General features: G+C 41.0%; 1 protein-coding gene and 1 long non-coding RNA gene across 2 annotated transcripts; both read right to left on the bottom strand.

Annotated features, from left to right (window-relative positions):
• Nucleotides 1-1,156: 1,156 nt before the first annotated feature.
• Nucleotides 1,157-10,993, bottom strand: LOC109524149 (protein APCDD1). The gene is made up of 5 exons (XM_019883794.1): nt 10,597-10,993; nt 5,294-5,471; nt 4,700-5,225; nt 1,924-2,245; nt 1,157-1,783 (listed from the first exon to the last, which is right to left on the bottom strand). Exons 1-5 carry the CDS (start codon nt 10,634-10,636, stop codon nt 1,341-1,343), a joined length of 1,509 nt encoding a protein of 502 aa, XP_019739353.1. The 5' UTR covers nt 10,637-10,993; the 3' UTR covers nt 1,157-1,340.
• Nucleotides 10,994-20,759: 9,766 nt separating this feature from the next.
• Nucleotides 20,760-24,117, bottom strand: LOC109524054 (uncharacterized). Its single transcript, XR_002169898.1, has 2 exons — nt 24,014-24,117; nt 20,760-21,851 (listed from the first exon to the last, which is right to left on the bottom strand). It is a non-coding gene; the product is annotated as an uncharacterized LOC109524054 (long non-coding RNA).
• Nucleotides 24,118-26,594: the final 2,477 nt, after the last annotated feature.

Below are 26,594 nucleotides of genomic sequence, written 5' to 3'. Positions count from 1 at the left end.
GATTCCTCCTTGAACTATAATCCTGAAGCATCAGTGCGGAAGCGTATTGCTGTGCGTTAACGGAGCGTATTGTTAGCCTTGGCATAATTAGAATCAATTTGTGTGCGTAATAAGAGACACCCATGTCATAACATCCAATTCATCGTTTGGGGTTAACCGTCACACGTTCCTCCCTGCCAACATTGGCACTTATCACCAAAAATGCCAAAGAAAATGTAAAACAGACCTCATCCTGTAAATAAAAACAGTCACATAATTTACTCATGGTTTGGACTCCTAAGACTTCTGTGGTATCCGTCTTCCATGGTTGCTGCCATCTGCTGGACTAAATTTTAAGCGCAGGCAGTTTAGATGTCATTAATTATATTACTTGAAGCAGTGGGTACAACTTCTCCCCCTTTTTAAATCTAAGGTCAGGACAACACAGACAATCAAGATATTTGTTGCAATTTTTGCATCTTCCCAAACAAGAATATCACATGCCAGACTTTCCCATATCCTGATTATCCTCAAGTCTGAGGTGTGTTTGATATCCATCTCAGGGTGCGCCTGTTTTGCCGCTTGCTGTCGACTAAAAACGACATCACAATGCCTATAGGGGCTCGGTCACATTACCAAACCCGGAAAACATGATTGGTTGAAAAATAACAGAAAAATGAAATGAAAATCTAATTTAATGGATAACTGTTGCATGGGTCCATTGATTAAAAAACACACCATCTCATTACAGTAATTTCATTACCCTGCTGTCTCGATAACATACAAGCTACAGTAAGTGCAATTGTGGTCATGTTTTTATGTATGACTGAACATAAAATGTGACATTTGTGTTTCTTGACAGTACAAAATAAATGTCGGATCTTTATGGAGAGTGAAGCCCAGGGTGGGCAACATCCGACACATGAGCCCACGACAGCAGTGGCACTTCACCACCGGGCCGCACAGATCGATTAGGTCTCGCGGGGCTGTGGACAATTACTTTTGTTTTGTAGTGGAGCATATACAGTATGCATCGGGTATATTTCCAATGAGGAATGTATGTAAACACACGTGAAAAGAGTACATGGCCCCTGATAGGAAAATGGCCCCCTGCCCCATATCTGTACAAATATGGATATGTACAGTCCGTCTTTGGGTCTTTCCGCCTAAAGTGCAGTTTTTTTTGTTGGGATAAGTCTCGCTCCTGGCTCTTTTTCTCTCCTTCAGTCAGCAATGCACACCCACTCGGGGGCCATTTTGTGGCCCTTTCGGCACAATCGACACTATTGTACTTCTTTGGGTTCCAAAAATGATCCCCCAAAGGCGACTTTTGTTGCTTTTCCCAAGTCTTTATCGGGGGCTTAAAGCGACAATCCTTTGACAATGATCGCTAAGAGCACCGCCGCAACACCGGCTCGGTGGCGGTCCCCGCCGCCATTACTGAGCCGCAGGGATGTATCGTCCCCTCCGGGGTCGCGTCCCGCCACCTGGCTGCTGGTTGAGCAGCGCACCAGGGGCAGCTGGTAGGACGTAGCTCGCTTGTCCGGGTGGTCTGGGCTGGATCCGTCGCTCGGCCGCTGGCCATTGAAGAGCAGATAGCGGCCATTGGCGTCGCGCTCCATGCGGAACAGCTCGTACTCTGTGTGCGGCAGGCGGATCCCCAGGGCCACGCATCCGTTGGTGGCCGTCACGTCCTGCTCCACGCCCAGCTGCCATGACCGCTCGGCGCCGCAGTCGTTGCCGCTGAACACGTTGAGCAGCGAGGTGGTGGCGAAGTCCATCGGCGTCACTCTCATGTGGTTCACTGCGGGAGAGAGGATACGGCGAGATAACCTCAGGGCTACCATCTTCCAAACTGACCCATGTTGGTCCCTTATTGACCCAAATTGGATTTGTTTGGGGGACCAAATTGTTTTTAATCGTGCACAAGGTAGAATATGTCACCTTTGAAGACAAAGTCGGTGCCGCCCATGACGCGCGTGGAGTGCAGGCCGCGTGAGTAGCGTCCGCGGGCGTAGATGGTGAAGGTGGGATGCTTGCACACGGGGTCGGAGAAGTGGTAGTAGTAGCCCTCCCACGTGTGGTTGTTATCATGGAACAGGAAGTGGCGGGTGAGGAAGAGCACCTCCGGGCGCACTTCGCACCGCTGGCTCACCCACTGGCCGTACAGGCCCACCGCCAGGTCGGCGCGCGGCGGCAGAATGGGCGGGTGAAACTCGTCCGAGCGGTAGATGATGCGACAGGCGATGCAGCCGTGCGCGTGGTTCTGCAATGACAATACATCAAACCTTGGAATTCCATCTTAAATGCACTAATAATGCTTTTCACACTTACAGGGCAATAATAAGTCAATCATCTTTGTTTGAGGTTTAATACCGGGAATAGAGAGCTTGTGCGAGAGGGAGATATAAATGCTATAAAAACTACCCTTGGCATGTTTTTATAACATTTACGACCCCATTCCCCCCACCCTCCCAAAAACTATTTCACCACACTTTTAAAACAGTACAAACACATGTAAATGCTTATATTGCGAGAGCAATAGTAATAAATAAAACAAAAATATTGTACAGTACACGATCACTCTGTAAACAAACCATTTGTCCCCTTTAAAACAGTACAAACACATGTAAATGCTTATATTGAGAGAGCAATAGTAATAAATAAAACAAAAATATCGTACAGTACACGATCCCCCAAACTAACAAACTTATCATCTCCCAATATAAATCAATACAATAATCATGCCCAAAGGTGTACATTATACAGTCAAACTGCAGCTGTCACTTTCTGTAAGCGTAAAAAGCAGGATTGAAGAGAGATTGAAACTTCAGGAAAAAGTAGGCTGATCTTGAAATAGGCCTACTTCCTGTTTCCGCTCCGATTTATAGTGTAAAACAAGAGTGTGCCACCCTCTCGTGGCCGGCAGTGTAAATACAACCAAAATAAACTGCCGGCAGAACAAAAATGATTTCTGAAAATGTGGCGTGAAAAAAAAAAAGTCGAAAAATTGTGACTCGCAAACCCAGGACGCAAGATGCATGGGGGTTGACAATATATTTTTTATCCTCTGCAGTCACTTCCAGTAGTTAAGTTTTACTCGTTTACGTCTACATCACTAGTATACAACCCTCCGGAACACCAAAAGGAGCCATAATGGTTCTGATGATCAAACAGTTGGATTCTTAAAATACTTTGTAAATACTGAATGTTTGAATAAAGTACAATAGTATTATCTTCCCTTTTAGAATATACATTTTTAAATTTTTGTTGATTTTTCAGGGAGGCTGGAACAGATCATTGGATTTCCTTCATTTCAATGGGGAGAGATCATTTGCTATGCAATCGTTAGGAGTTACGAGCATGGTCACAGAACAAATTCAAGTCGTATCTCAAAGGACCACTCAAGTTATTTGGCAACGTGTTGACTTGAACGCCAACATTTTGCCTGACTGCGGCATATTTTTCCAAGACAAGATAAATCGTTCCACTCGGAATGCGCGTTTTGTTTGTATTGAGGGATGGGAAAAAAAATGGATGTTTCCCTAAGGAGGCCGAAAGCAATTTTTGTTGTTCTTGAAAACAAGGAGGAATGTTCACAAATATTGTTGCAATGCAAACAACCACCATGTATTTCATATTTGTCCAAGAGAACAAAGCAACCATTTCAGCATCGCTTTGTGGTCATGTTTTTTTTAATTATTTTTTTTATTTAATGTTTCAACGTCTCAAATAAAATGGTCGCAAGACCACAGTGGATCTTGGCAGGGCTCTGCCTCTTGGGGGGGCGGGGGGATTCCCGCCATATTTGAAGGGGAGACAATGTTGTTGAGTGCGCTTCTCGATAAATAAACCTTTGCGAAGCCTGAAAATCGTGTTTAGCTATGCAGACGTTGCAAGCTAAGAAGCGTTCAAGCAACATTAAAAAAAAAAAAAAAAAAAAAGCTAAATGCAAAGTATATCAAAGAAATAAGAAAACAATTAAAAAAAAGTGTCACATGAAGTTAGCATAAAAAAAATTAAGTCTCATAAAAATTAAAGCAAAATCTAAAACAAAAGTCCCCAAAATTAAGGTATTGGCATGAAAAAAAAATTTCTCAAAACGCAAATAGGGGTCTATGAAAGTTTGAAAAAAAATCTTGGGAACATCAGAATAAATAAATCAAGGAAACATGATGAACAAATCTCAAAAATAAAGGGAACACAAAAATATTCAGTCAAATGAAGGAAACATCAAAACAAAATCGCCTGTGTATTCAGGTAAGGCGAATAATAAAGGCAACATTCAAAATGAAATCACAAAAAAAAAAGAAGGTAATGGCGAGTAAAAAATGACAAAAAATGGAAAGAAACTTAAGTAAAACAGTAGGAAACAGGAAATACAAAAACAATGTGACAAAATTTTCTAGTCATGGCTTAAAATTTTATAGTTTTGCTTCGTTGGGGAGAAGGATTTCATTTTTGATCTTCGGTCCTTCCATTTTCAGCCACTTAAATTTTGATGTTGCCCTTCTTTTTGGGGGGTTGTAACATCAAAAACAGCATGGGAAGAAAATTCAGGAAATAACTTCAAAAACAGTCACAAAACCTCAAACACAGTCTGGAAACATGAAGAGCAAAACCGCCCAAAATATGAACGAATCAAGACAGCGCAAAGAAGAAAACAATTGCCAAAAAGTTGCGAAAAAAGCAACACGAAAATGACGCGAACAGAACTGACCTTGGCGTTTTGCAGGGGCGTCTGGTAGCTGGAGGGCTTGTAGTAGAGCCTCTGCGTGGGTTCCGTGTGGATGTCCCCGAGGAAGAGCTCCTCCACCAGGTGGTCCGGGTTGTGGTGCATGTACTGCTTCTCCACCCGCAGCAGCTGCAGTTCGTGCATGGCGAAGTTGAGCTCCCTGGAGCAGTTGTAGCCGCCCTCCTCGCTCCACAACTCGTAGGGAACATCGGGCTCCCAGGGTCCCCTCACGGCTCCCCTGCAACTCCGGTTCAGCCTCTGGCTCAGCTCCTCGGCCACTGCCACACCGTGGGACATGATCTGGACCCGGTGGAGGTGGTACTCGGCCTCGGTGCCACCCCGGATGATCCAGGAGGCCTGGCGCAGGCGCAGGCGTCCCCGTACCAGCAGCGTGTAGGTGGGCTTGGTGCAGTGGTTGTCCTCATAGTAGAACTGGTGTGCCTGGAAGGTGTTGTTGGCGTAGAAGCGGTAGGAGCGTGTCAGGAACTCCGGACCGGGTCTCACCTCGCAGCTGAAAGGGAACAAACGTTCACTGGCGGAAGAACCGGGAGACCCGCGGAAGATCAGAGGGAGACTGACCTAGTGGACACCCAGTGACCCTCCACGTTTGGGGGCATCTGCACTGTGATGCGGGCCCCGTCGTGAAGGTGCTTCAACATGTGGTGGCACATGTGGGAGTCCTTCACAGAGCGGCCGTAGATTTTCTCCAAGGAGAGGTGACGCGACCGCTCTTCCGCGGAGAAACATGCTGACAAACCTGCACGACCAACAAAAATAACAACGGGGTTAGAGATTCTTTTTTGGACTGGTTAGTTTTAGGGGTAGGGTCATTTCCATAGGAAATGAATGCAAATTCCACTGTACCGCTTTTCAGCTATTTAGAAGAGAAAATGGGAACTCCAAACTCCAAATTCCAAGTCATGGAGGATGGGGGTGTAGGGGCATGAAGCATCTTTCCCAGGTACAAATCCCGGGCCTTACCAGGGGCTTGGAGCACCGGGGTCAGGCTTATGTTTACCTACCCAACTTTTTGGCACAGAGGGTTGGATTTCAATATTAGAACCGGTCCAGGACCACCGGTTGAGTTTAGAGCAAGAATTGGAACCTATGGTTAGGGTTTCAACTAATTCAGGTTCAGTTTAGTTCCAAGGTGAGGGTTAAGGATTAGAGTTTGGGGGACTTAGGGGATAGTCAAGAGCCAGTTATACATTTTAGGTTACAGATTTGGGAGTTAGGGTAATTTTACAGTTAGGGAGGGCTAGGAATATGTTAGGGTTACTTAAAGGGTAGCATGTTAGCAGTGAAGGTGAGTTTTAGGTTAAGGGATTGGATTAGCATTTAAAGACCCTGTCAAGTGAAATCAGGCGTTCCTTTCTCAATACATTTTACATGTTTGAAGATGATTGCTGAAAACAGGCGCTAACACTGAAAGGTATGTCATGTAAAATTGTGGCGACATAACACTAAACTGGTTTCCGCCATTTTAGTTTTCCTGATTTATTTATTTAGTGGGGGGGGGGGGTGTCCATCATGAGTGGTCCCTGCCCGACAACATAACAACTTAAACCTTTATTCGCATCAGTGTCGAAGTTACCAAGCACAATTGTGAGTTACTTAATTTTTATGTCGAGGTCAATTTTTACAGTGTGGAGGTAACTAGCTAATTCTAAACCCGGAAACTGCACGTTCTCTGGATGCCACCATTTACAGGGCAGCTCGGTCTCCTTATTTAAATTTCCAAATGAGGAAGTGTATGACCACACCACCCATCTGCCGACCGAGAAGATCCCCGGAAGCTTGCTAGCTAGCTGATGGCTAGGGCCTCTCGTCTCGTGGGAAGCCCCAAGACGACCCAGTGGAACATATTACGGCCACTTGAGGTTTTGGTGTTGGGCGTTAAGGTTGATCATAGGGTTCGGGTTTTTGACGGCTTCGATATTAGGTTACAGTCAAGTGTTAGGGTTAACTGTTAGCTTTGACGTAATTTGAATGTTAGGCATTAGTTGTAGGATTGTGGGGGCTGAGTTCTTCTTTTAGCTTTACTGGTTAAACATTAGGGGATTACGGTCGTTTTTGGGTTGGGGTTAAGGCAGTCTTAGTGAGCTAGGTACGATTGTGGTTCGGATTTTATGTTAGGTTCGGTTTAATTTAAGGGTTAGGGTTTCAAGATTAAGGTTAGGTTTAGAGTTATAGTTTAGGGCACGGGTGTCAAACTCAAAGCCCAGGGGCCAGATCCGGCTCACCACCCACGTCATTTTATGTGGCCCCCTCCAAAGAAAATCATGTGTGTCAACTTGTATGATGCTTGCTAAAATCTATTAAACATCTTTGCGGTTTCACTGCCCTCTGAGGGAAGACGTAACTCTGAAGTGGCCCGCGACAAAAATTAGTTTGACACACCCTGGTTTAGGGGGTAAAGGTGGTGTTACAGTTGGGTTTAGAGGTCAGGGGGTAGTGTTCAGATTTCTTTTAGGGTTGGAAGTGATGGTCTCGTTGTAGGTTTTGGGGGTCATTTGAGTATTACAGGTTCCAAAATGAGAATAACAACATTTCCATCAGCAGCAAGGAATGGAGGACATTTTGAATCATGATTGAGAAATCTTACAAGTTCCTCCATGACGTTGACATTCTCTCCAAGCAAGCGTCTATGAAGCAGCTCTCAAATGGGACAAATGAAAAGAAGTAAAGATGATGAATGAGCTCTGCGCCACTCTAGTGAACTGGAATCAAAGGGTCTGTATGCTTTTTTTTCCCCTTTTTTTTTCGAGTGTAACCAAACTAAAAGTGATTTGAGGCTTGCCAGGCAACCTTTTGAGAAGCTATCTGACTCCAAAAGTCATGTTTACCCTTTATAAAGTGGAGAATCGAATCTTTAGGAAGACAACCTTGTTGCGCCGTATGTTTCCAGCCATAACCTTATGCTGGGTTGCTACATGTTAGCATTAAGAAACTAAAATATCATGTTAGCTAGACTTTTAGTACACTTTCTGATTACAACCCGTTTACCCTTCCAATGTGATGCTCGATGGATTCATGTTTCCATTTTAATGGCGAGAGCATGACACCTTGAAAAGTTTTGTTAGTTCTTGTGTTGTGACGCGAGGTGCTAGCATGAGTCATGCCTGGTTTTAGGGTCCTGGAAGGGTTTTATGTCAACTTAATGGCACCTCCAAAACTCATGCTAGCCATTGCTAAATAAGACCACGTAGGCTTTTTTTTTTTTTTTTACATCTTCTGGTAACACCCCGTTTCCCACACTTACCCTTGGATCGCGATACTCGGTCGCCAAGTTTGCAATAACAATGAATAAGGAGTATCAAAGTTTAACATGGCATCAGCTGTTCTCACGGTATAAAAAAATCTTAATTAAATAAGAGGAAATAATCAAAAGAGGGTGGCTTTAATTCTTCAGAGGTCACAGGAGTCACTGGAGTCCCAGCAACAACGACAATAGTAAAACGCGGCTCTGAGCTCTCTAAATGTAAAAATCAAAGCGCCCACAAGACTCCCACAGCTCAGAAAGCACACGCAACATTGCCAGCTGGCTCCAAACCGCCCACTGGTGAGGTAACGTCAGCGCGGACCCTGACAAGCACAGACACTGCAACCCAGACAAAGGCTGAACAATTCCCTCTTGTATACTTCAAAACATTCAAATATATGATTGGTTTCATGTGTAAAAATACTATAATGGAATCCAAAAAAAAAAAAGTCTGTTTACAACAGTGCTAGCAGAGCTAATGCTAACCATTGTCGACTGATTTAGGGAAAAAAGGAGGTCTGATTTTTTTTTTTTTTTGGACACTCAAATTATTTGATTGATAAATTGGTTGATTATCAATTGATAGAAAATGTTTTTATGAATTTGTTGTTATTAATTGATCATTTTCACTGTGTTTGTTAAATTGATTCTTATTCAGCACTTTTTATGCAGCAATGGTTGCTTTAAAGTCCCATAAACAGTTTTTTTTTTTTTCTGGAAGGAATATTATTCACTCTTAGAAAATTTGATTATTCCGGTAAAATACACCAAAACCTAGTTTTTGTTGAAAATTCTGACTTAAAATGTTTACTATTTCCTTATGACTAGAACAAAAATACAAATAGTGTCTTACAATACTTTTTTTGAAACGTAGTTTATTTTTCAAAATTTACAGCTATATTCTCTTAAAATTACAGTGCAGCCCCCCCAAATCTATTTTTGAAAATAAATTAACAATCTTAAATTAACATTCAGTCTCCAGAAAGCTTTTTTATGATACAATTTACTTTTTCTTTTTTTTAAGACATTTTAGCCGATGAAAATGATGATGATTTGTTGAAAATGAATTGACAATTTTATTTAAAAATCAAATTCTGCTCTCAAAATCTCACTTTTGTGTTGTAAAATTAACACTTTATTCTCTTAACTTCAACCCCCCCTTTGAAAATACGACCGTTCTTGGAAAAGTATGACTGTTACCCCATAAAATAACAGCTATGCCATCAAATTAGCACACCAGAACGATGAGCCAGACCATTCAGAATCCATTTATACACTAATTTAAAAAGAAATCCTATTTTTAAATCAGTGGAGCAAGTTAATCAGAGTTTGTTTTGTACACAATTTCCATGAAGCGATGCCCTTGAAGGCATCACAGCACTGAGCATCAAAGCAAACAGAATTGGCCTGCTTTGCCCCATCAAAGTGTGTTAATAACAGTGATTGATGGCGACTCAGGGAAGTGAAAAGCTACAATTTCACATGAACTTCCTCACATTATCGACTTGTCTCATCGGCCGCTCGTCCGTCATCAAGGCAAGTGCGAGCAGAAGACACTTGACTTCTTCAAGTTTCTTCCCCCACAACAAAGTCGTCTTTTATCTTGAAATGGAAAAGTCCCACAATGCTCTGCTGCTCACGTTCAGACTGCCCCCCCCCCCCGGCCCCTTTTTTTTTTTTTTTTACTTCAAACAACCCACATCACTAGCAACCCCCCCAGCCCCCTCCTCACACACAAATAAATGAACTTGTTTGAGGCTGGCATACCAACAGGTGCTCAGTTCTTTCAAAACAGATACAAAATCTCATATCTGCTTGACAACAAATCAAGTCATTATGACCTCCATTAGCCAGCTTATGTTTGTAGAAGACACATCAAAAATGATTCAAAAAAGTATCAAACAAATAATTACACTTTATGTCAAGTCAGCACTCTGTCAAGAACACAAGAGTCCCATTCCTCTAAATCTCTGTGAGTGATTACATTTTCAAATGATAACTTGTACACCATTCCTAGGCATTCACAATGTCCCATCACTTGTACGCGATTTTAACGGGTCTGCAGGCTGCTCATGTGGCCCTTGGGGTGACCCTTGTGCTAGCGAGCACCAGGTTGCTGAGCCCAGACGACAGGTTTGTTGTGATAGGATTGCAATTATTTTCTTAATTAAAATAAATAAGATAACTTTACTTGACATTTCCTTGAAATATAGCTGCCCCCTGCCTCCCTTTTTTTAATCCAACTTTATTCTCATAAACCCATGGGTTTTCTTTTCTTGAAGAATATTGATCCATGCATTCTTACAAGATTTTCTTTAAAATAAAAAAAAAATAGAGAAGAAAATGTTCCAAATTAGGCTTTGGTGGAGATCCATTTGTAGCTAAATTTGCATGTAAAACAAAGTATATTAGTAAATAATACATCTAATCTCTCTCTCTCGCTCTCTCTCTCTCTCTCTCTCTCTCTCTCTCTCTCTCTCTCTCTCTCTCTCTCTAGCTATTTGTAGCTGTATGTCACTTCGTATGTTATGAAGATGAGGACGTGCTTTATTTTATCTTGTGACCCCAAATTCCTGATCAAAACGCGCGCGCACACGCCAACGTACGTCGAGTTGCTTACCGAAACAGGAGGAAATGATGAGTAGGAAAACCGGGTCCATTGCGGCTCCAAAAGCTGCAACTTTGTCAAACACTTGAACTGCTTTCTGTTTTTTTTTTTTCAACAAGCCCCGTCCGAGTTTGCTGCTTTTTCAGGTGAAGTTAAAAAAACCAAAAACAAAAAAAAAAAAGTAAGGGAAAAATTATCATCACATGATGGTTTCGAGAACGAACAAGATGGTGGCGCTGGATGACAACATGGATGCTACTTTTTGACATGAAATAAATCAAATAAAATCCCGCGTGTCGTACGGCGAGAGGGAACTGCTGAGTTGAGCAAACTCTTCACTGTTGGACTGGAAGAGAGAGCATGTTGAGCTGCAGCCTGGCAGCATTTCTCGTGGGTGGGCGTGGAAAGGCTTGAGGTCGTGGGTGTGTCCTCCACGTGAAAATGTCAATTGGATGCAAATTGCTACGAACAACTCATGAGTTGGAAATCATTTTATCTCCTCCCCCTAGTATTAAAAAAAAAATATATATATATATATATATATATATATATATATATATATTTTTGTTTTTTAACATAAGGAAAATACAGGAAGGCAGATCGCACTGCAGAGAGAATGAACGAACACAACCGTTCTAAAGTCTGACCGTACTTTGAAACCAGAACCCTGCTATGAAAGCCTGACAACATCAAAAACGTAACTGTAACATGACTTTGGGCCTCTACTTGGAAAACTTTGTATTTCAAGCCGGTTATCAAAGTAAAAGTCAATAAAACTCGCCAACGGGTGAAAACAAGCCATGTTTGTTGTTTTCAGTTACCTTAACGATGACCCGGAAGTACATCAAAGCCATTAAAAAAAAAAACAGATTGCGAGATCTCGCAATATTTGCGAGGGAAAAATTTTGCATCCATCGCAAAGATTGCAAGATATCGCAAACTTTTCTTCATGGCTTTAGTGTACTTCCGGGTAACTGAAAACAACAAACATGCCGTGTTTTCACCCGTTGGCGACTTTCATTGAATTTTACTTCGATAATTGGTTTGAAATACAAAGACATTAAATCTGTTCTCGATTCACCTCCATGATTCTCTCCTTTCCGAAGTACGGTCGTCTCTCAATCAGCCGTGCATGAGAGTGAAGCGGACATGAGCCAAGCTGACCCGGAAGTACAAAATCGTGCATTTAAACAAAAGCGCCTCCTTACAAAAAGTAAAATGATTGCTATATCTCACATTCTTTGCGAGGGAATGCAATCTTTGCGAGGGAACGCAGTATTTTGTTTTCTTCCATGTCCCCTTAGGGGCTCCGTAGGAACACAATCAAGACAGACAGGACAAAAACCCCAACCCTACTTTTAAATCCTCACACTACTTGAAACCCTAACCCGACTTTGAACCCATCCTTGGATACCCTCCTTTGAAATGCTAACCCTAATTTGAAACCATACCCCTACTTTGAAATCTTAACCCTACTTTCAAACCCTAAGCCTACTTTGAAATAAGGATTTCAAGCAAATACAAATAAAAAGTTCCCTCAAGCTGATCAAATAATCTTCCCTAATAATGAGTCTGCACTCTTTGGAGGCTTAAGACGCTCCGCTCCACGCTCTGTGCTCTTTCTCCGGCACAGTGACTCAATCCTCCACCACCCCTTCTTCCTCCTCTTTCAGATCCCCCGGAAAAAAACGGGATGCGGACAAACACCCTGATGGGATTTGCAAGGAGGCCGGAAGGGGCATTCATGACGTGACCAGAGTGGGAGCCTTGTTCTTGTGTGTTGACCCCTGCACAGTCACAGCATCACTGCACCCTCTTTGTGCGGCGGAAAGGAAAAAAAAAAAGCTTAATTTTACTATCAGGTCACCACGATAACTCGGGAAGGTCACGAAATACTTTATTCTTCCATCCCCTGTAAAATTGTCGCTTCCATCACCTTGTTCAAAAAAGATCGCCGGCAAGGTGGGGCTATGGCGTCAGCTGACACTTGACACTCATCTTCAGTGAACCCATGTGGACAAAAGTGTTGGTACCCCTCTGTTGATGGAGGGGAAGACCAACACCGAATGGCTGAGACCTTCGATCCCTCAGTGCATCAAAAACTGACATCAATGTGTAAAAGATATCATCCCCATATGGGCTCACAAACACTTCAGAAAACCAATGGCGGTAAATAGCGTCCGTCCGTGTATGAGCTGTCTGTTTTGTGTTTGCGTCTGGTGATGGCTCCCCGAGGACGTTTGTGTCATCGGCAAAAGAATGGCCCAAATGAGGAGGGAGTGACCAAGCGCGCACAGCAAAAAAAAAAAAAAAAAGGTCAGGATGGCTAAATGCATTCTTTCAAGTGTTTATTGCGAAAGGCCCACCAGGCCAGAAATGACAAACAGATCATTTCACTCAACTTCAAAAAATGATCTGTCCCTGGGTTAAACTGTCACCACTGTCAAACCGACATGCAATGTACTGTCTAATGGTACTCGATGACACTTTTTTTCAAACCGACACCAGTTGTAAAATTTTAACCTGTCTTAAAATTTCAAGTGTTTTTCCGAAAACAAACAACTTTTACTGTTACAAGATTAGATTTTTATACTCATAAAATATTTTCTCCTAAATAATACCAACGTAGTCTCATGAAATTACAGCTTTTTACTTGACTCTGCTAAAAAATTTTTTTTAAAAATCACAAATTTAAGCTGGAAAAAACCACAAATTTTCTTTCCAAAATTACAACTTTTGTTTTTTTCATGACAAGACTGAACTTTTGCTCGCAAAAAAAAAAAAATCCATAAAAATGATTTATTCGTTTCTCAAGACGAAACTCAAGTTGATTTATTCCAGCTTTTAAATTGCTGTCATGGGTTAAGACCCCCTGGGCCCCAGGACAAAGCCTTGAGGCGCACCACGCAAAGCAATCCTTTGTTTTGCATGCCACTTCGCTATCTGACCTCAAAATGTGTTTGCGCAAACAAAGGCTGTGCTTTGGCTACATTTTGACATTACGCAACTGTCAGAAAAAGACAACCCACAACAACACTAAAGTGATTTTCACAGTTGTGAACACCACTTGAGCCCGAGTCTGCACATTTGTTCCTTTCCCACCAGACAAGCTCCGCGGCCAAACCATACGTTCTTTTGTAAAAATCAATAACATAACTTTCTTGCTTTAATAAAGGTCAAAGACGATTGAAGTTTTACAGTGAACCTCACATACGCATTTGGCAAACATCAAAGACCTTTTAGCGTCTTAAATGAACAAATTGTTTCCAAATATGAAATCAAAACACCAAAACAATTTCTAGGCTTCAGTGATTTAAACATGCAAGCTTTTGTTAACATCAAAGAAAATGTAGCGCCTTGAATTAAAGTAATAAACAATGAATTAAAGTAATAATTGTTTAGATGCAGGAGACTTCATTGAACTTAAGGTACACCTTTTTGGAAACAGAAGACACTTTAGCTTCTACATTAGACCTGTTTTTCTGTACACATTACCAAAAAATTTGAACCAAACATTTGTGGTTCCCGAAACATCAAAGACAATTTTGCGTTTTCAATGAACCATCTGAATCCATAAACATCTGAACAATTTAAAATTGAACAGGTTTTGTATACATCCAAAACAATTTCGTTTTTCCACTAGACTTACATAAAGCTTCCCGTATTTTCCGCACTACGAGGTGCTTCGGAGTATAAGGCGCAGCTTCAACGAATGGCCTATTTTAAAACTGTTTTCAGATATAGGGCACATCATATAAAGAATAGAAGCTAAAATAGCGGCTGCAGTTGCATTATGCATCCACTAGATGGAGTTACATTAAAGGAATAACAATATAATACAATACAGCTTTATTCATATCGCACTTTCATAACCACGGCAGCTGTAACAAAGCGCTTTACAGGACATTTCCAATTCTTCGTCTAAGAAAACAGAATGTCGAACCATATATAAGGCGCATTGAATTATGAGGCGCACTGTCGGCATTTGAGAAAACTGAATGCTTTTCGGTGCGCCTTATAGTGCGGAAAATACGGTAAATACTTTTAAAAGACCTTTTAGAGTCTTGAGTCGTACAAACATCCACGTTTTCCTAAACATGAAAGAAAACGGTAGAAAACCAAAACAAAACCAAAAAAATAACCCACACACTGACTGATGACGGTGGTTTGGTACACCACTTGACCCTCATTCTGTCCAACACGCCATCCACGTTTGTTCCTTCTTCCTGCAAAGGGAAAAGAAACTCTTTAGCCAAAGTGTGACAGTGAAAAGGCACGGCCATCTTTCCGAGTTCAACATGGCCCCCATCTGCCGAGGCTAAATGAGATCCAGATAGGATGAGAGAGAGAGAGAGAGCGAGAGAGAGAGAGAGAGAGAGAGAGAGAGAGAGAGAGAGAGAGAGAGAGAGAGAGAGAGAGAGACGGATGGCGTGGCCTAAGCCAAAACTTTTCATGGGGTAAACATGTGTCCCATGTGCAATGAGGACTCCTCTCGTTTGCGGAATAAAACAGCCAGCGTGTCATCCCGTGATGAATTGGCCCTGACAAAAGTGCACAAGTGGGCGGGAATGATGGGAGAATGGAAGCTGGGAGGGGGCGGTAAGTGCGCTAGAAGAAAATGCATGAAGATGACACTCAGGGCATTTTTTTTTCTGGGAGGGGTGGGGGGTGCCATCTTCTCTGGGGGAAACAGTTTATCAGCCTTTTTTCCATGTTGCTGTTTTGTATTAATCACATCAACACGGGATGGTGGAACGACGTCGCTTTGGGCAGAGAATTCGGCTCAGTGAATTAAATTGAATCAATGTTTTGGTAGACATCAAAGACACGTTGGAGCATATTAAAAGCAAGCAAAAACAAATCAGCCAGCAAACAAAAAAACAAGTGAACATAGTTTGGAACCCCCCCGCCCACCCCCCCAAAAAAACAATAGACCAGTAACAAAGTTTGGTGATTAAATGATTCATGAAATTTTAAAAAATGCCAAAGTCCAATGTTTTTTTTTTTCATAGCTGAGACAAACCTTTGAGTTTTCAATATATATATATATATATATATATATATATATATATGTTTTTTTTTGTTTAGGTGAACATTAACTCTTTCAGGGACAACGGTCACTACAGTGGATGGCTTATCATGTTATGTATCAGGTTACAGATTATCATTATCAGTGCATGAAAAGGTTAAATGCAATTGTGTCTTTCAGGACAATTTTTTGTGAACATCAAAGACAATTTTGAAAGATTTTTTTTTTCTTTTTTACAAAAATCCCCCAAAATCTCGCCTTTGAAAAAGCAAATAAGCACATGTTTTTTGTTCCCACCAACATCAATACAGCTCAGACTTTAACGTAAACAAAATATATGTTAGCTTCATCAAAGACAAATTTGATCCAGCCATAAAGCTAAGATGGAATCATTTTGCGGTAACTGTGAGTGAAATAAGCTGCAGGCGACAATGTGATCAAAGTTGCGAGCAGCCTCCCCCCCCGTCCCCACACTCCAAACATGTTAGGTGCAGCTTAAACGTTCCAAGCGGTCAAGGACACACAGTAGAGGATGTCAAGTCCTTCGCATTCATAGAAATCCATGACACAGCGCAACTCTTTGAGGTATCTAAAAGAAGCCTGGACCGGACTGCGGCGACACAGTCGGGATTCTTGTGGCTTTGGTGGCCTCGGCTCCTTCCGTGTCGGGCCGCTGCAACGCGGCCAACACGCTAGCTGACGCTATGCCATCCTGCGAGAACCCGCCGGAAAACACGTGGGAGCAATCGGAGCAAATCCGAGTCTGCGAAACCTGCTCGGCAGATTGCAACGCGCGCGGGAGTGGGAAAGACAACCGCCATCTTAGCGAGCGTTGACGCTGTTTTCAATTGAGAACAAACACAGCAAATTTATGATTTAGAGTCTTTGGTGGCACTACATCAACATCAAAGACGATTGAGAAGACAATGAAAGGAACCGAAGATGCGATGGGCTGGCAACCAGTTCAGGATGTACCCCGAAAACTGTGCGAAGTCAGCTGGGCTAACATACAACTAAGCTAGCATACTTTTTCATGAAAAGCATTTGGTGAGGCTTTTCGTAAACTTGCGTGAAGCCACCATATCCTTTCTATGTAAACATCAGTCTTCAATGTACAACGTAGCATATAACAAACCTAGCATACGTTTTCATCAAAACCTGAGACTATTTCTTCAAACTAGCATCGTTTTCATAAACCTTTGTTGCATATGTTTCCTTTTAAACATCGAAACAAATTAAAAGTTTTCATTGATCCCTAACATGCATTCCTAAAGACTAAAGACCGTTGAGCCTTCAATAAGCTAAATTTAGCTTTCACGTAACGAAGACAATGTATTCTTAAATCAAAATCAAAAATAATTTTCCAAATATTTTATGACCCGAACATTTTGTAAACATCAAAGACCCAATGTGCCCTTTTCCATAAATTTTGAAGACGATTTAGTCTTCAATGGCCCTCACATTTTCACCACAGATTTAATGTTTACAACAAAGCTAATTGAGAGTTTGAGAGCAACATTCTTGATCGCAAACATCAAAAATATTTTCAAAGTCCTTGATGAAGTTCATATTGTGTAATCATCCGACAATTTAAACTTCGGTGAGCCTGACACACGTTTCTTCCGTCCATTTTGAAGACGATTCAAGTGTCTTCAATGAACTTCACACTTTCTGGTAAACATTGACAAAATTGACAAAAGACAATTGAGGGTTCATGTTTTCTTTGACATCAAAGACACTTTTTTGTAAACACACGTTTTGAAACTTCAAGGACAAGTTTGAGTCGCAGTTGCCTCTTTTTCATCAGGAAACGAGGCGTGTTAAAAAACAATAAAATAACAGCACATCTTGCATATGTTTATTCTATCATGAGGAGAAACAATTCTTGGCAGCTTTTGGAAGTGACGAAACATCTCGCTGGGGCCCGCATCGCTTTCATCTGTTCTTCATATAACAGGCGGGCTTTTAACACGGCTCCCAACGTGTCCCGGCACAACATAAAGAGCAGCGCTGAGCGGCAGGTACGCTCACGCTTCTTCTTCTACTTGTCTTTTTTTTTTTTTTTTGAACTTGACAAACAGCTAAATTGCTCGAAGGTCAAAACATACCAGCACGCCCCCGAAAACATTTGATCTTCATGCCTCTCTTGATGTTTGCGTGTGCGTCCTTTTCATGCACCCCCGCAACTCTGTCATTACCTCCGCTGAGGCTTTCATTTTCCTCTCTCAATACCGTATAGTCACATACAGTAGCATCTATGATGCAAGAAAAAAAAAAAAAATTATATATATATATATATATATATATATATATATATATATATATATATGCATTTTAATCTTAACATTTTGCAGTTAATTGCATATAATTAAGTATATATATTTTTTATCTGTAACTTTTAACTTTTTAAAAATGTTTTATAAAAAATAATAAAATTTTATACCGCTCTACATTTTTACAATTTTATTTTATTTTTTATATATTTTTTATTTAAACACGTGTTCATGTGAGTTTTTGAGATGTATTTTATTTTGCTCAATTTTAAATTTTCGTTCATTTTAATTTATTACAATAGATATAATAGCTATCATTGGTTTTATTTATTTACACATAAACCTGCTCCATATAAAATGATACAATTCTAATTTCAAATTATATATCACATGATTCAAATCAAACAACGAAAAGTATATTTTTGATGGTGCAGAAAAGATTTTTAATCTTAAACAAAAATGTAATCATTATTATTTTGTTTTTATTTAAAAAAAAATCAAAGACAATGTTGTGTTTTGAAATCTGGATCGATATTGGCTGCTGCTGCTGGAGCTAACCACTCACACAGGATTCTGGTCGATGAAAAAGCTATCGTAGCGAAATGCTAAGCGTATGAATGTTTCAATAACAGGCAAAAAAAAAAAAAAAAGGAAATGCATTATTTTTACATGCCTAAACCCAGGGGCTGAGCTACATGGTGGCCAGGTTGGACCCTGGCCACCCATGGTCACTCTCTGGCCACCCCTATGGCTCAGCTCACATCTCGGGGACATTTTTTTAATATTTTATCTATATTTTTAGAATGTGAAAGACAATTCAGAATCTTGAATGTTTCTTTTTTTTTTTGTCTTCGACGACATTCAAACTGTCACCCCAAATCTGTCGATGCCAAGCCCAAACATGGGAGCCATCCTTTCTTCCAGAGTTTCCACCAATGCAGACACATTACGAGTGTGTGTGTGTGTGTGTGTGTGTGTGTGTGTGTGTGTGTGTGTGAGGCACCAGAATTTGTCCCAGATTTTTCCCTCCCCCTCTTCGATTTCTTCGTCATCGTCGTCGTCTTCTGCGGGCTCTCTGACAGCCAGCTTTGATGTGGCCTTCTCACTGTTGCAACCGCAGGCGCAAAAGGAACCAGATGATCTACAGGCTGCTTTGTGCCTCGTGGAAAAGTCAGGAAAAAGTCCACCCAAAAAAGAAAAGGAAAAAAAAAAGAGAGAAAAGAGGAGAAAGGATTAGGGGACAAACGTGTTTTAGGAGCAGGTAAACAATCAAGTCATCAAGGAAGATGGAAGGTTTGGCGGAGGGAAATCCAACTTGAGAAAACAAGAAACAGATGTGTCGCTGATGTCTCCTTGATGTTCTTCTTCGCATCGACACTTGGAAATGGAAAAATGCATGAAGTCACACAATTCCCCCCATTCCGACGGAGTGTATCTTTACAGCCCTCGTGTACACATTGGAAACTTTTTTTTTTCTTGAGAGTTCCCCAGAGTTTGACATACGTCCCCCAAATCACGCTAGAGAACGACTTCTTGAAACGACTGAAGATGCAAATTTTTTTTTTGTTTGTTTTAAATAAAAAAACTGGTACAGCACATTTGCTCGGTTCAAATGTAAAATTCTTCTAAAAGTTTATGAAAAAGTATGTAAGGTTCCTTGAAATCTAGGATGTCTTTGATGTACGCTAAAACGTATTCATTAGCTTAAATGTAATAGAAACTTATAGTAGATTCCAATTCGCTCAATGAATACTGAATAGTTTCTTGGGTTTCTTAGATTTGTTGTCTTCGATATCTCTGAAAACACCGAAGAGCAATTTCTCAATGATGTTGACAAAAACAAGTACTGAACTATGAAAACACGTCCGAAAGTTTCACCTGAGAGACAGTCCTTGTTGACCAAAACGTATGCTAGCTTATGTACGTCGTGTTCACCGAAGGAGTAACTGCCTTTAGAAACATTTAGTTCACTGAAGACGGAATTGTCTTTGATTTTTATGAAAACACATACATGCGAGTCAGGTACTCACATGCCTTGAACTACATTTCCCAGCAGGTTTTGCGACAGCAGCACTTGTCTGGCCTCATTTCTTCAAGCTGTGGCCCCCCCACCCCCTCCACTTAGCCACCGCAGGCTGTCGAAATGGTTTTTATATTTATATATATATAAAAAGATTTTGTGTTATTTTAGTTCTGCTCACAGCGACAGCAATGTTTTATTGCCGCGCTGCTAATTACACACATTACGCACAATGGGGGCAACAATGGAAAAGTCATTACAGTCAACAACAACTATTTAAAACTTCTTCCTTTCATGTGTTTTTTTTGTCGTTGTCTGCATTTGGACACTTATAACAAATAAAAATAACAAATGGCGACTTGGAAGTTTTGTTTTGTTTTTTTTCTCCCCATCCTGGTTGACCGCCCGTACACTAACGCCACACATACTTACTGAGATAGCACATGGGCACAATGCTGCTTTGTCTGACCACCAACATTCCCAACCTCATATGTGGGCATCGAGAATCAAAGGGACCCAGAAGTAAAGTTCAGGTTCTCTTTTAAACGATGCCCAACCATTATTCATGACCCTTCTGGGACACCATACATTTTATCTGTCAGCCTTGAAACATGTCATCGTTGAACTGATGCACCTGTATCGTGATTCTATTGTCGATAGCAATGTATAACAATAAATCAAGAAATTCCTGTATCAATGGAAAAATAGCAAACTTCAATTCTTGCAATACTATTGATATCGCTGGGAACACATTGCAATGCCGCGACCATTGCTTCCTCTCAATACATCAATCAATCGCTGTCGAATGATATTCTATCTATCGTCTGAAAAATATGCAACAATACCGGATTAATTTTTTTCTTTATCAGTTATCGTCGTATCATGATACTATCGGTATCATTCGAAATGTATTTTCATATTGTTATTTTCTTTTAATTGGTTATTATTTTATGCTGGTACTATGATTAACATTGGAAAATTATTGTGATTATAACAGGTCGATTACAGCACAAATCAAGATGACAAGGTAAGAGCTTTCTTTTATACTGTTTTCCATTGTATAAAACAACAACAAATGTGTTGTGATTTTCTTTCAATACACCAATGATTGCAGTATCATGATACCAGTGGTATCACTTGAACCACATTGTGATAATACTGTATTGGGGTTTACTTACACTACAGCAATTTACATGCTGCATTAGGACACTTTTGATTTTTAGATCCATCGATTAGAACTGTATCGTGATACAATCACCCTGAATAGAAATTACTGTATAACAAGCTTTTCTTCTATATCAACTAGCCTGTAATTGCTGTGTCCTGTTACGACTGAGATAAACAAGAAGCATATTGTGATAGTGCATCACGGTTTTCTTTCGACAACCACTTTACATCTAATTTGTCCCCCAAAAAATTGTATTGTGATTTTTTTTTCCCTCCCAAATATCGCTCTACCACGCCAGCATCGGCAAGTTACTACAGCAATAAAAATGCTTCGCTTTGAGGAGACACTAATTACAGGAGACTTTGACTACATTTTGAAAAAAGTTGAAGAATAGTGATGATTCAGGTTTGACTAAAACAACTTTTTCCCTTGTGTTTGACTGAACATATTAAAAAAAAAAAACTTGGCGACATCCAGATGGACCACATACACACACATGCCTTGTCAAGCAGAACACACACACGCACACACATGCAAAGACCGGAAGAAGGTGTACTTTGTGGAATTAACCCCCCCCCCCACTACCCCCACCGCCCACATGCACACTAACATGGTGGCGGGTGTGTGTGTGTGTGAGGGGGGTGGGCGCTTGTTCTCGGAGGGTCCGCGGCTGCAGAGTGGTGTCATTGTTGATGACAAGCATCCGTGAAGCTTCCTGTCTGTGATCTTGGTTGTCGTGGCGACAGCAGGCCCCAGTCAAATAGATTAGCTTTGATCCTGAGGACGGAAAGGCAAAAAGAGGAATCCTTCAATTGGCAGCAGTGGTCCACATCAAATGGACCGCTGGCACGACGCTGTGGCCGAGTCTGGAAAAGTCTTAAAGCAGCACTTTGGATCCACTTACACCAACATACTTTTTATTGGACTACATCAGAGCACACACATACACACACACACAAAAGGGGGAGGAAAGCAAGAACGTTTCCTCCAGACCAGGTGGGGGGGCCACTGGTATCATGATACGGAATTGTACGAGACTAAATACAAAGGGAAGAAAAATATATGATATTATAGCGACATTTCCCCCAAAATATAAGACAACTGACTGGATAACAATCGAGATAGTATCATGATACAGCCATTGTCATCAATCAATATTCTAGAAGAAATCCATCAAAGAATATCAGCACATTTTGTGACAATTATGATACCGCGATTAGATGATAATCGATATCTAGTATTGGAATAAAGTAACAAAGCAATATCATGTTTCCCAACAATGCCGACAGCATCATGAAACGGTGAATTTATTTTTATTTAGGGATTTCCCCCCCCCAGAGAAATCGATCACGATACAGCTTCTGCGTACGTACACGCACACACAGACATTCATTCTTTAGTGTTTTTGCTGTCATCATATATCCTTCAGTGGCACATGTAGGAATGCGAATGATCTCTGCAGAATATCCGCCTCTTGAAGCGGTTCAAACAAGATGGGGACCAGAAGAAGAACAAAACAGAAGAAAAGTATTAGCGGGAAGCTAATCGGATTGGTGGACGTTCAAGCGTTAATGTGCTGCAGCTTTTGTTTGTGATGGGGGGGAAAAAAAAAAAAAGATGACCAAAGTGTGCGACACACATGCATGCAAAATGTTCATGTCACGTGTCCGTGAGTGTGCTGGCTCACTGGACAGGAAATAAAAATTCAAAGATGAAAAACACAGAGGAAACAAAAAGCCTTGAGGAAATTCGCTAAATTCACAAGTTTTTTTTTTTTTTTTTTAGCCCCTCCCACAAATCTATGCCATGACCCTATTGTGGTTTCATTCCAATATACCAATTACAATATCAGGCAAGTAAACTATCAGTGATGGAAATTTTCCATCTGTTTCCAAATATTACAAAGTGCTACTTCAATCTGCGACCAGAACATCCATGGATGATGTTTTTCTGGTGACATGTTGAGATGAGCGTGAAAGTTAAGATGGGTCGGGTATCAAATGTGACCGCGTACCCCGACACCTCATCGGCTTTCCAAACATTCCCGTGGCTGCGCGTCCTGGCGCGGCCTTGCCCTTCATCTGGCGGAAGGAGCGCGTCCAAGTCGTCGTCAGACACTTGTCTCATCCTCTCAAAGCCTCCACGGGCCCAAGCTCATTTGTTGAGACGCTAATGAACTGCGTGACCTCACCCGCCATTTTTTTGGGGTCACTCAAAGGCGGTGTGACAGACACACACGCACGCACATTGGGGTCTTTTTGTCATTTGTCATCCTTTGTTCACTCGTGCGGCCGCCTTCCAACTCTTTGTGATGTGATTGAATGAGACACATGCAGTAAAGGTTAAATCCTCTCTGGCTGTGTTTGTCTGTACTTTCTTAGCTTAGAATCGGAGCTACAAACACACACATACGACTCACATTAATTTGTGGCCAGCAATGTTGACAAGATACAAAACTTTCCTAGTGGAAAAACAAAAAATAAGAATAGAAAAGCGGTTCACATGTTGCAGAGTCAAACATAAAAAAAAAAGAAAAAGAAAAAGAAAGATTTCTGTGGCTTTACTGCTCTTTTTATTTTTATTTTTTTAAACAAAATACACAAATCCAAACAATACAAACATATTACAATAAAAAAAGTACTAGTCAAAAATATTACAAATATATTGCTGAATACACAAACAAAATATTTTCCGACATTAAAAAAAAATTGGGTACAAATATTAGACAGAAATGTAAAAATGTAGATAATGACATATCCAAATATAAATTAAAAAATATAAAGTGTGTCTGTGTGTGTATGTGGTGGTGTGGGGTGTGGGCATGTGGGGAGGGCACTTTCTTGGCCACTTTTCTTGGGAGTTGCATCACAATGTTTTCACATTGACTAAAAATGACATCACAGAACTTAAGGCTCAGCTAACAACCAATCACGACTCACCTGTCTGTCGGGCTTGGTCATGTGACATTCTCAAAGTGAACCCTTCCGCACTGTGATGTCATTTCCAGTCGACAGCAATTTGGCCGTACGAGGCGAAATAGCCGCCCCCTAGATGGATTCAAAAATAATAAAAATAAAATAAAAATAAACAGGTGGATTTATCAGTTTTAGATTCCACAAACGCAATCTTAATCTGAATGCTGTGTTTAGACGAGTGCGAGCGCATACAACATTTCCCAATTGCCAATTTGCCCCACTGAAGCGAGGCACAATTTGAAGAGTGGCACAAAACGGGCTCAACACTTTTCAATTTGTTTATCGTCTTTGTCATCGGATTTTTTTCTCCTTTCAAAAGGTCACACGGGGTCACGGCAGCGTCATCCGGGGGGAATTTCATTAAGCGCAACGAGACCGGCAGACCTCCTTCGTGGCTGAGAGTGAGAACACCTGGGAGGGAGGACAACGGCGCGCACTGTGCCTGGAGCCCCTCCTGCACATTGACGAGGAGGTGAGCGATGAATGTGAGGACAAAACCAAAAAGGAGATTGCATGTGTATACAAATACTTGGGTTTATTTTATAAATCCCTCTCACTTGAAGCAAATTGGAATTTGAGCTGAGCTTGTTTACTTTTGATGCGATTGCGCATTTCCTGGGAGTGGAAAAAGATGGCTGGCTGCAATTTATTTTCATTTTGGTTTTTTTTTTGTGTGTATTTGTTCATTTATGTTATGTATCTTTTTGTTCGAATTTGTTTTTTAATTGGGGAACAAAAAAAAAAATCACATTTGATGTTTTAAATATTATATTTTGAATCATTTGCGAATTGTTTTGTGAAACATTTTTTTTCATCGATAAAGCTTAACACGCAACTTGTGTGTCGGTTCCATTCCTCAAGAGTCTACTTTCTCCATCTTTGCTGCCCATCACTCTATGATACCATTCGCCACAATGCAAATCACTTGATTACACGCGCATGCTCATGTTTGCTTCTTGCACCATTTCGAATCTGCTTTGGTCAAACAGAATATTTGAGGGATGCGGTGGACGATCACAGGAGACGATGCGCCGCTCAGCAAGGTGAAAAGTGCAGGCTTTGGTGCACACGGAATTGTTTGTCTACACTTTTTGATATAGATTTACTGTACATGCGCATGTATACATGTATGAGAGAGGGATGAATGTAATTAAAGTTGTGTATGTGTGTGTGTATTTTTTTTTTTTTTTTAATTAGACGCTGTTCTTTTCTGGGAAGTCTGTGGCGGAGCTGGGTGGAGCCTCAGTGGAGACAGGAGGCTTGTGGTCGGGCCGAGGGAACCACGCCGGTCCCAGTAATGGAAACCGTGTGTGTGTGCATGCCTAACAGACACACACATATACACACATACTCACACACACCCATGCAAAAACATATGCATACATTCTAATAAGGTGAAAAGAAGCTTATCCTAGCATGTCTGCATTTTTTTTTGCCCGCATGGTAAAAGGCAAGAAGTCACACAAAGAGAAGAGGATAAGAGCACTCGCACAAAACCTCAGGGTCTCAAACAAACTCATGCGGGACAAGAATTTGTGTGCACCAATGCTCTCAATGTATTTCTATCACACACACACACACACACACACACACACACACACACACACACACACACACACACACACACACACACACACACACACACACACAGGTACTGTACTGTCGAGCCACACAAAAACAAAAAGACCAGAACACACACCAACAAACTCAGTTACACAGACCGATGATGAAAAGAATGGGTGTTCAATTGCACAATTGATTTACCGCTCTCTGGCATAAATTTTGCCACACCACAATTGACACAACAGACAGTGAAGTTGGGGCGTTGTTAAAGCGTCAATAAAAACAGAATACAATGATTTGCAAGACATACACAAAAACATCTACAACGTTCATCCGTTTGAACTTGGGGTGTCCGACGATTTAAAAAATTAATCGCGATTAATCGCACGAGTTCCAGGTTTCATTGTAAAGTGCCCTGCCCGAACAGACAGTCGTGAATTTACATTAGATGACAATCACGTTAATTTCACTCCGACGTCGTAGCCCTGCAAATCTGACTTCTGATGACTACTAATGTAGGACTATTGTCCTGATCTGATCAAAACTAATCAACAATATTTACGTTTATGAGCATATTGGCGTTTGCGAAGAAAAGGCAAAACTGACTGCCAGGATGGTCGGCCGCATTTTTAGCACAAATGCCGGAGCACTTTAGATGAAACTTGACTTTTTCTTAAGAAGGCAGTAAGAGATTCATGAATGCTTTGTCATCACTGAACCAAAGAGTAATTACAGTATTAGCAGAGAGTAGTTCATTGTTTTTTTCATTGTTTACAGTCACTCCTCCCCTTCAATGAAGCACTCCTCTTTGTCTCTGTTTCCATCTTCATTTTATTTTATGATTACTTTCAGAGACGCCTTCGACCTAAACATAATCTTCGTGCTTTCTTGCACCAAACTGGCTGATTTCTTCTTCTCCGTCTGTGTCTTTCAGTCATTTAACCAATGTACTATCGGTGTGTTATATGCATATGTGCACCAC

This window comes from Hippocampus comes, unplaced genomic scaffold, assembly GCF_001891065.2.
Source record: "Hippocampus comes isolate QL1 unplaced genomic scaffold, H_comes_QL1_v1.1 scaffold159, whole genome shotgun sequence".
In the NCBI taxonomy this organism is placed as follows: Eukaryota; Metazoa; Chordata; class Actinopteri; order Syngnathiformes; family Syngnathidae; genus Hippocampus; species Hippocampus comes.
Note: the sequence above shows the minus strand (reverse complement) of the source record. Positions and strands in the feature narration are given on the sequence as shown.

Excerpts from the sequence above, each read along its gene's own strand:
- LOC109524149 (XM_019883794.1), bottom strand. The coding sequence starts at position 10,636 with ATGGACCCGGTTTTCCTACTCATCATTTCCTCCTGTTTCG. Across the intron at positions 5,226-5,293 it reads GGTCACTGGGTGTCCACTAG|CTGCGAGGTGAGACCCGGTC; the intron begins GTCAGTCTCCCT and ends GTTCCCTTTCAG. Across the intron at positions 1,784-1,923 it reads CACCGACTTTGTCTTCAAAG|TGAACCACATGAGAGTGACG; the intron begins GTGACATATTCT and ends TCTCTCCCGCAG.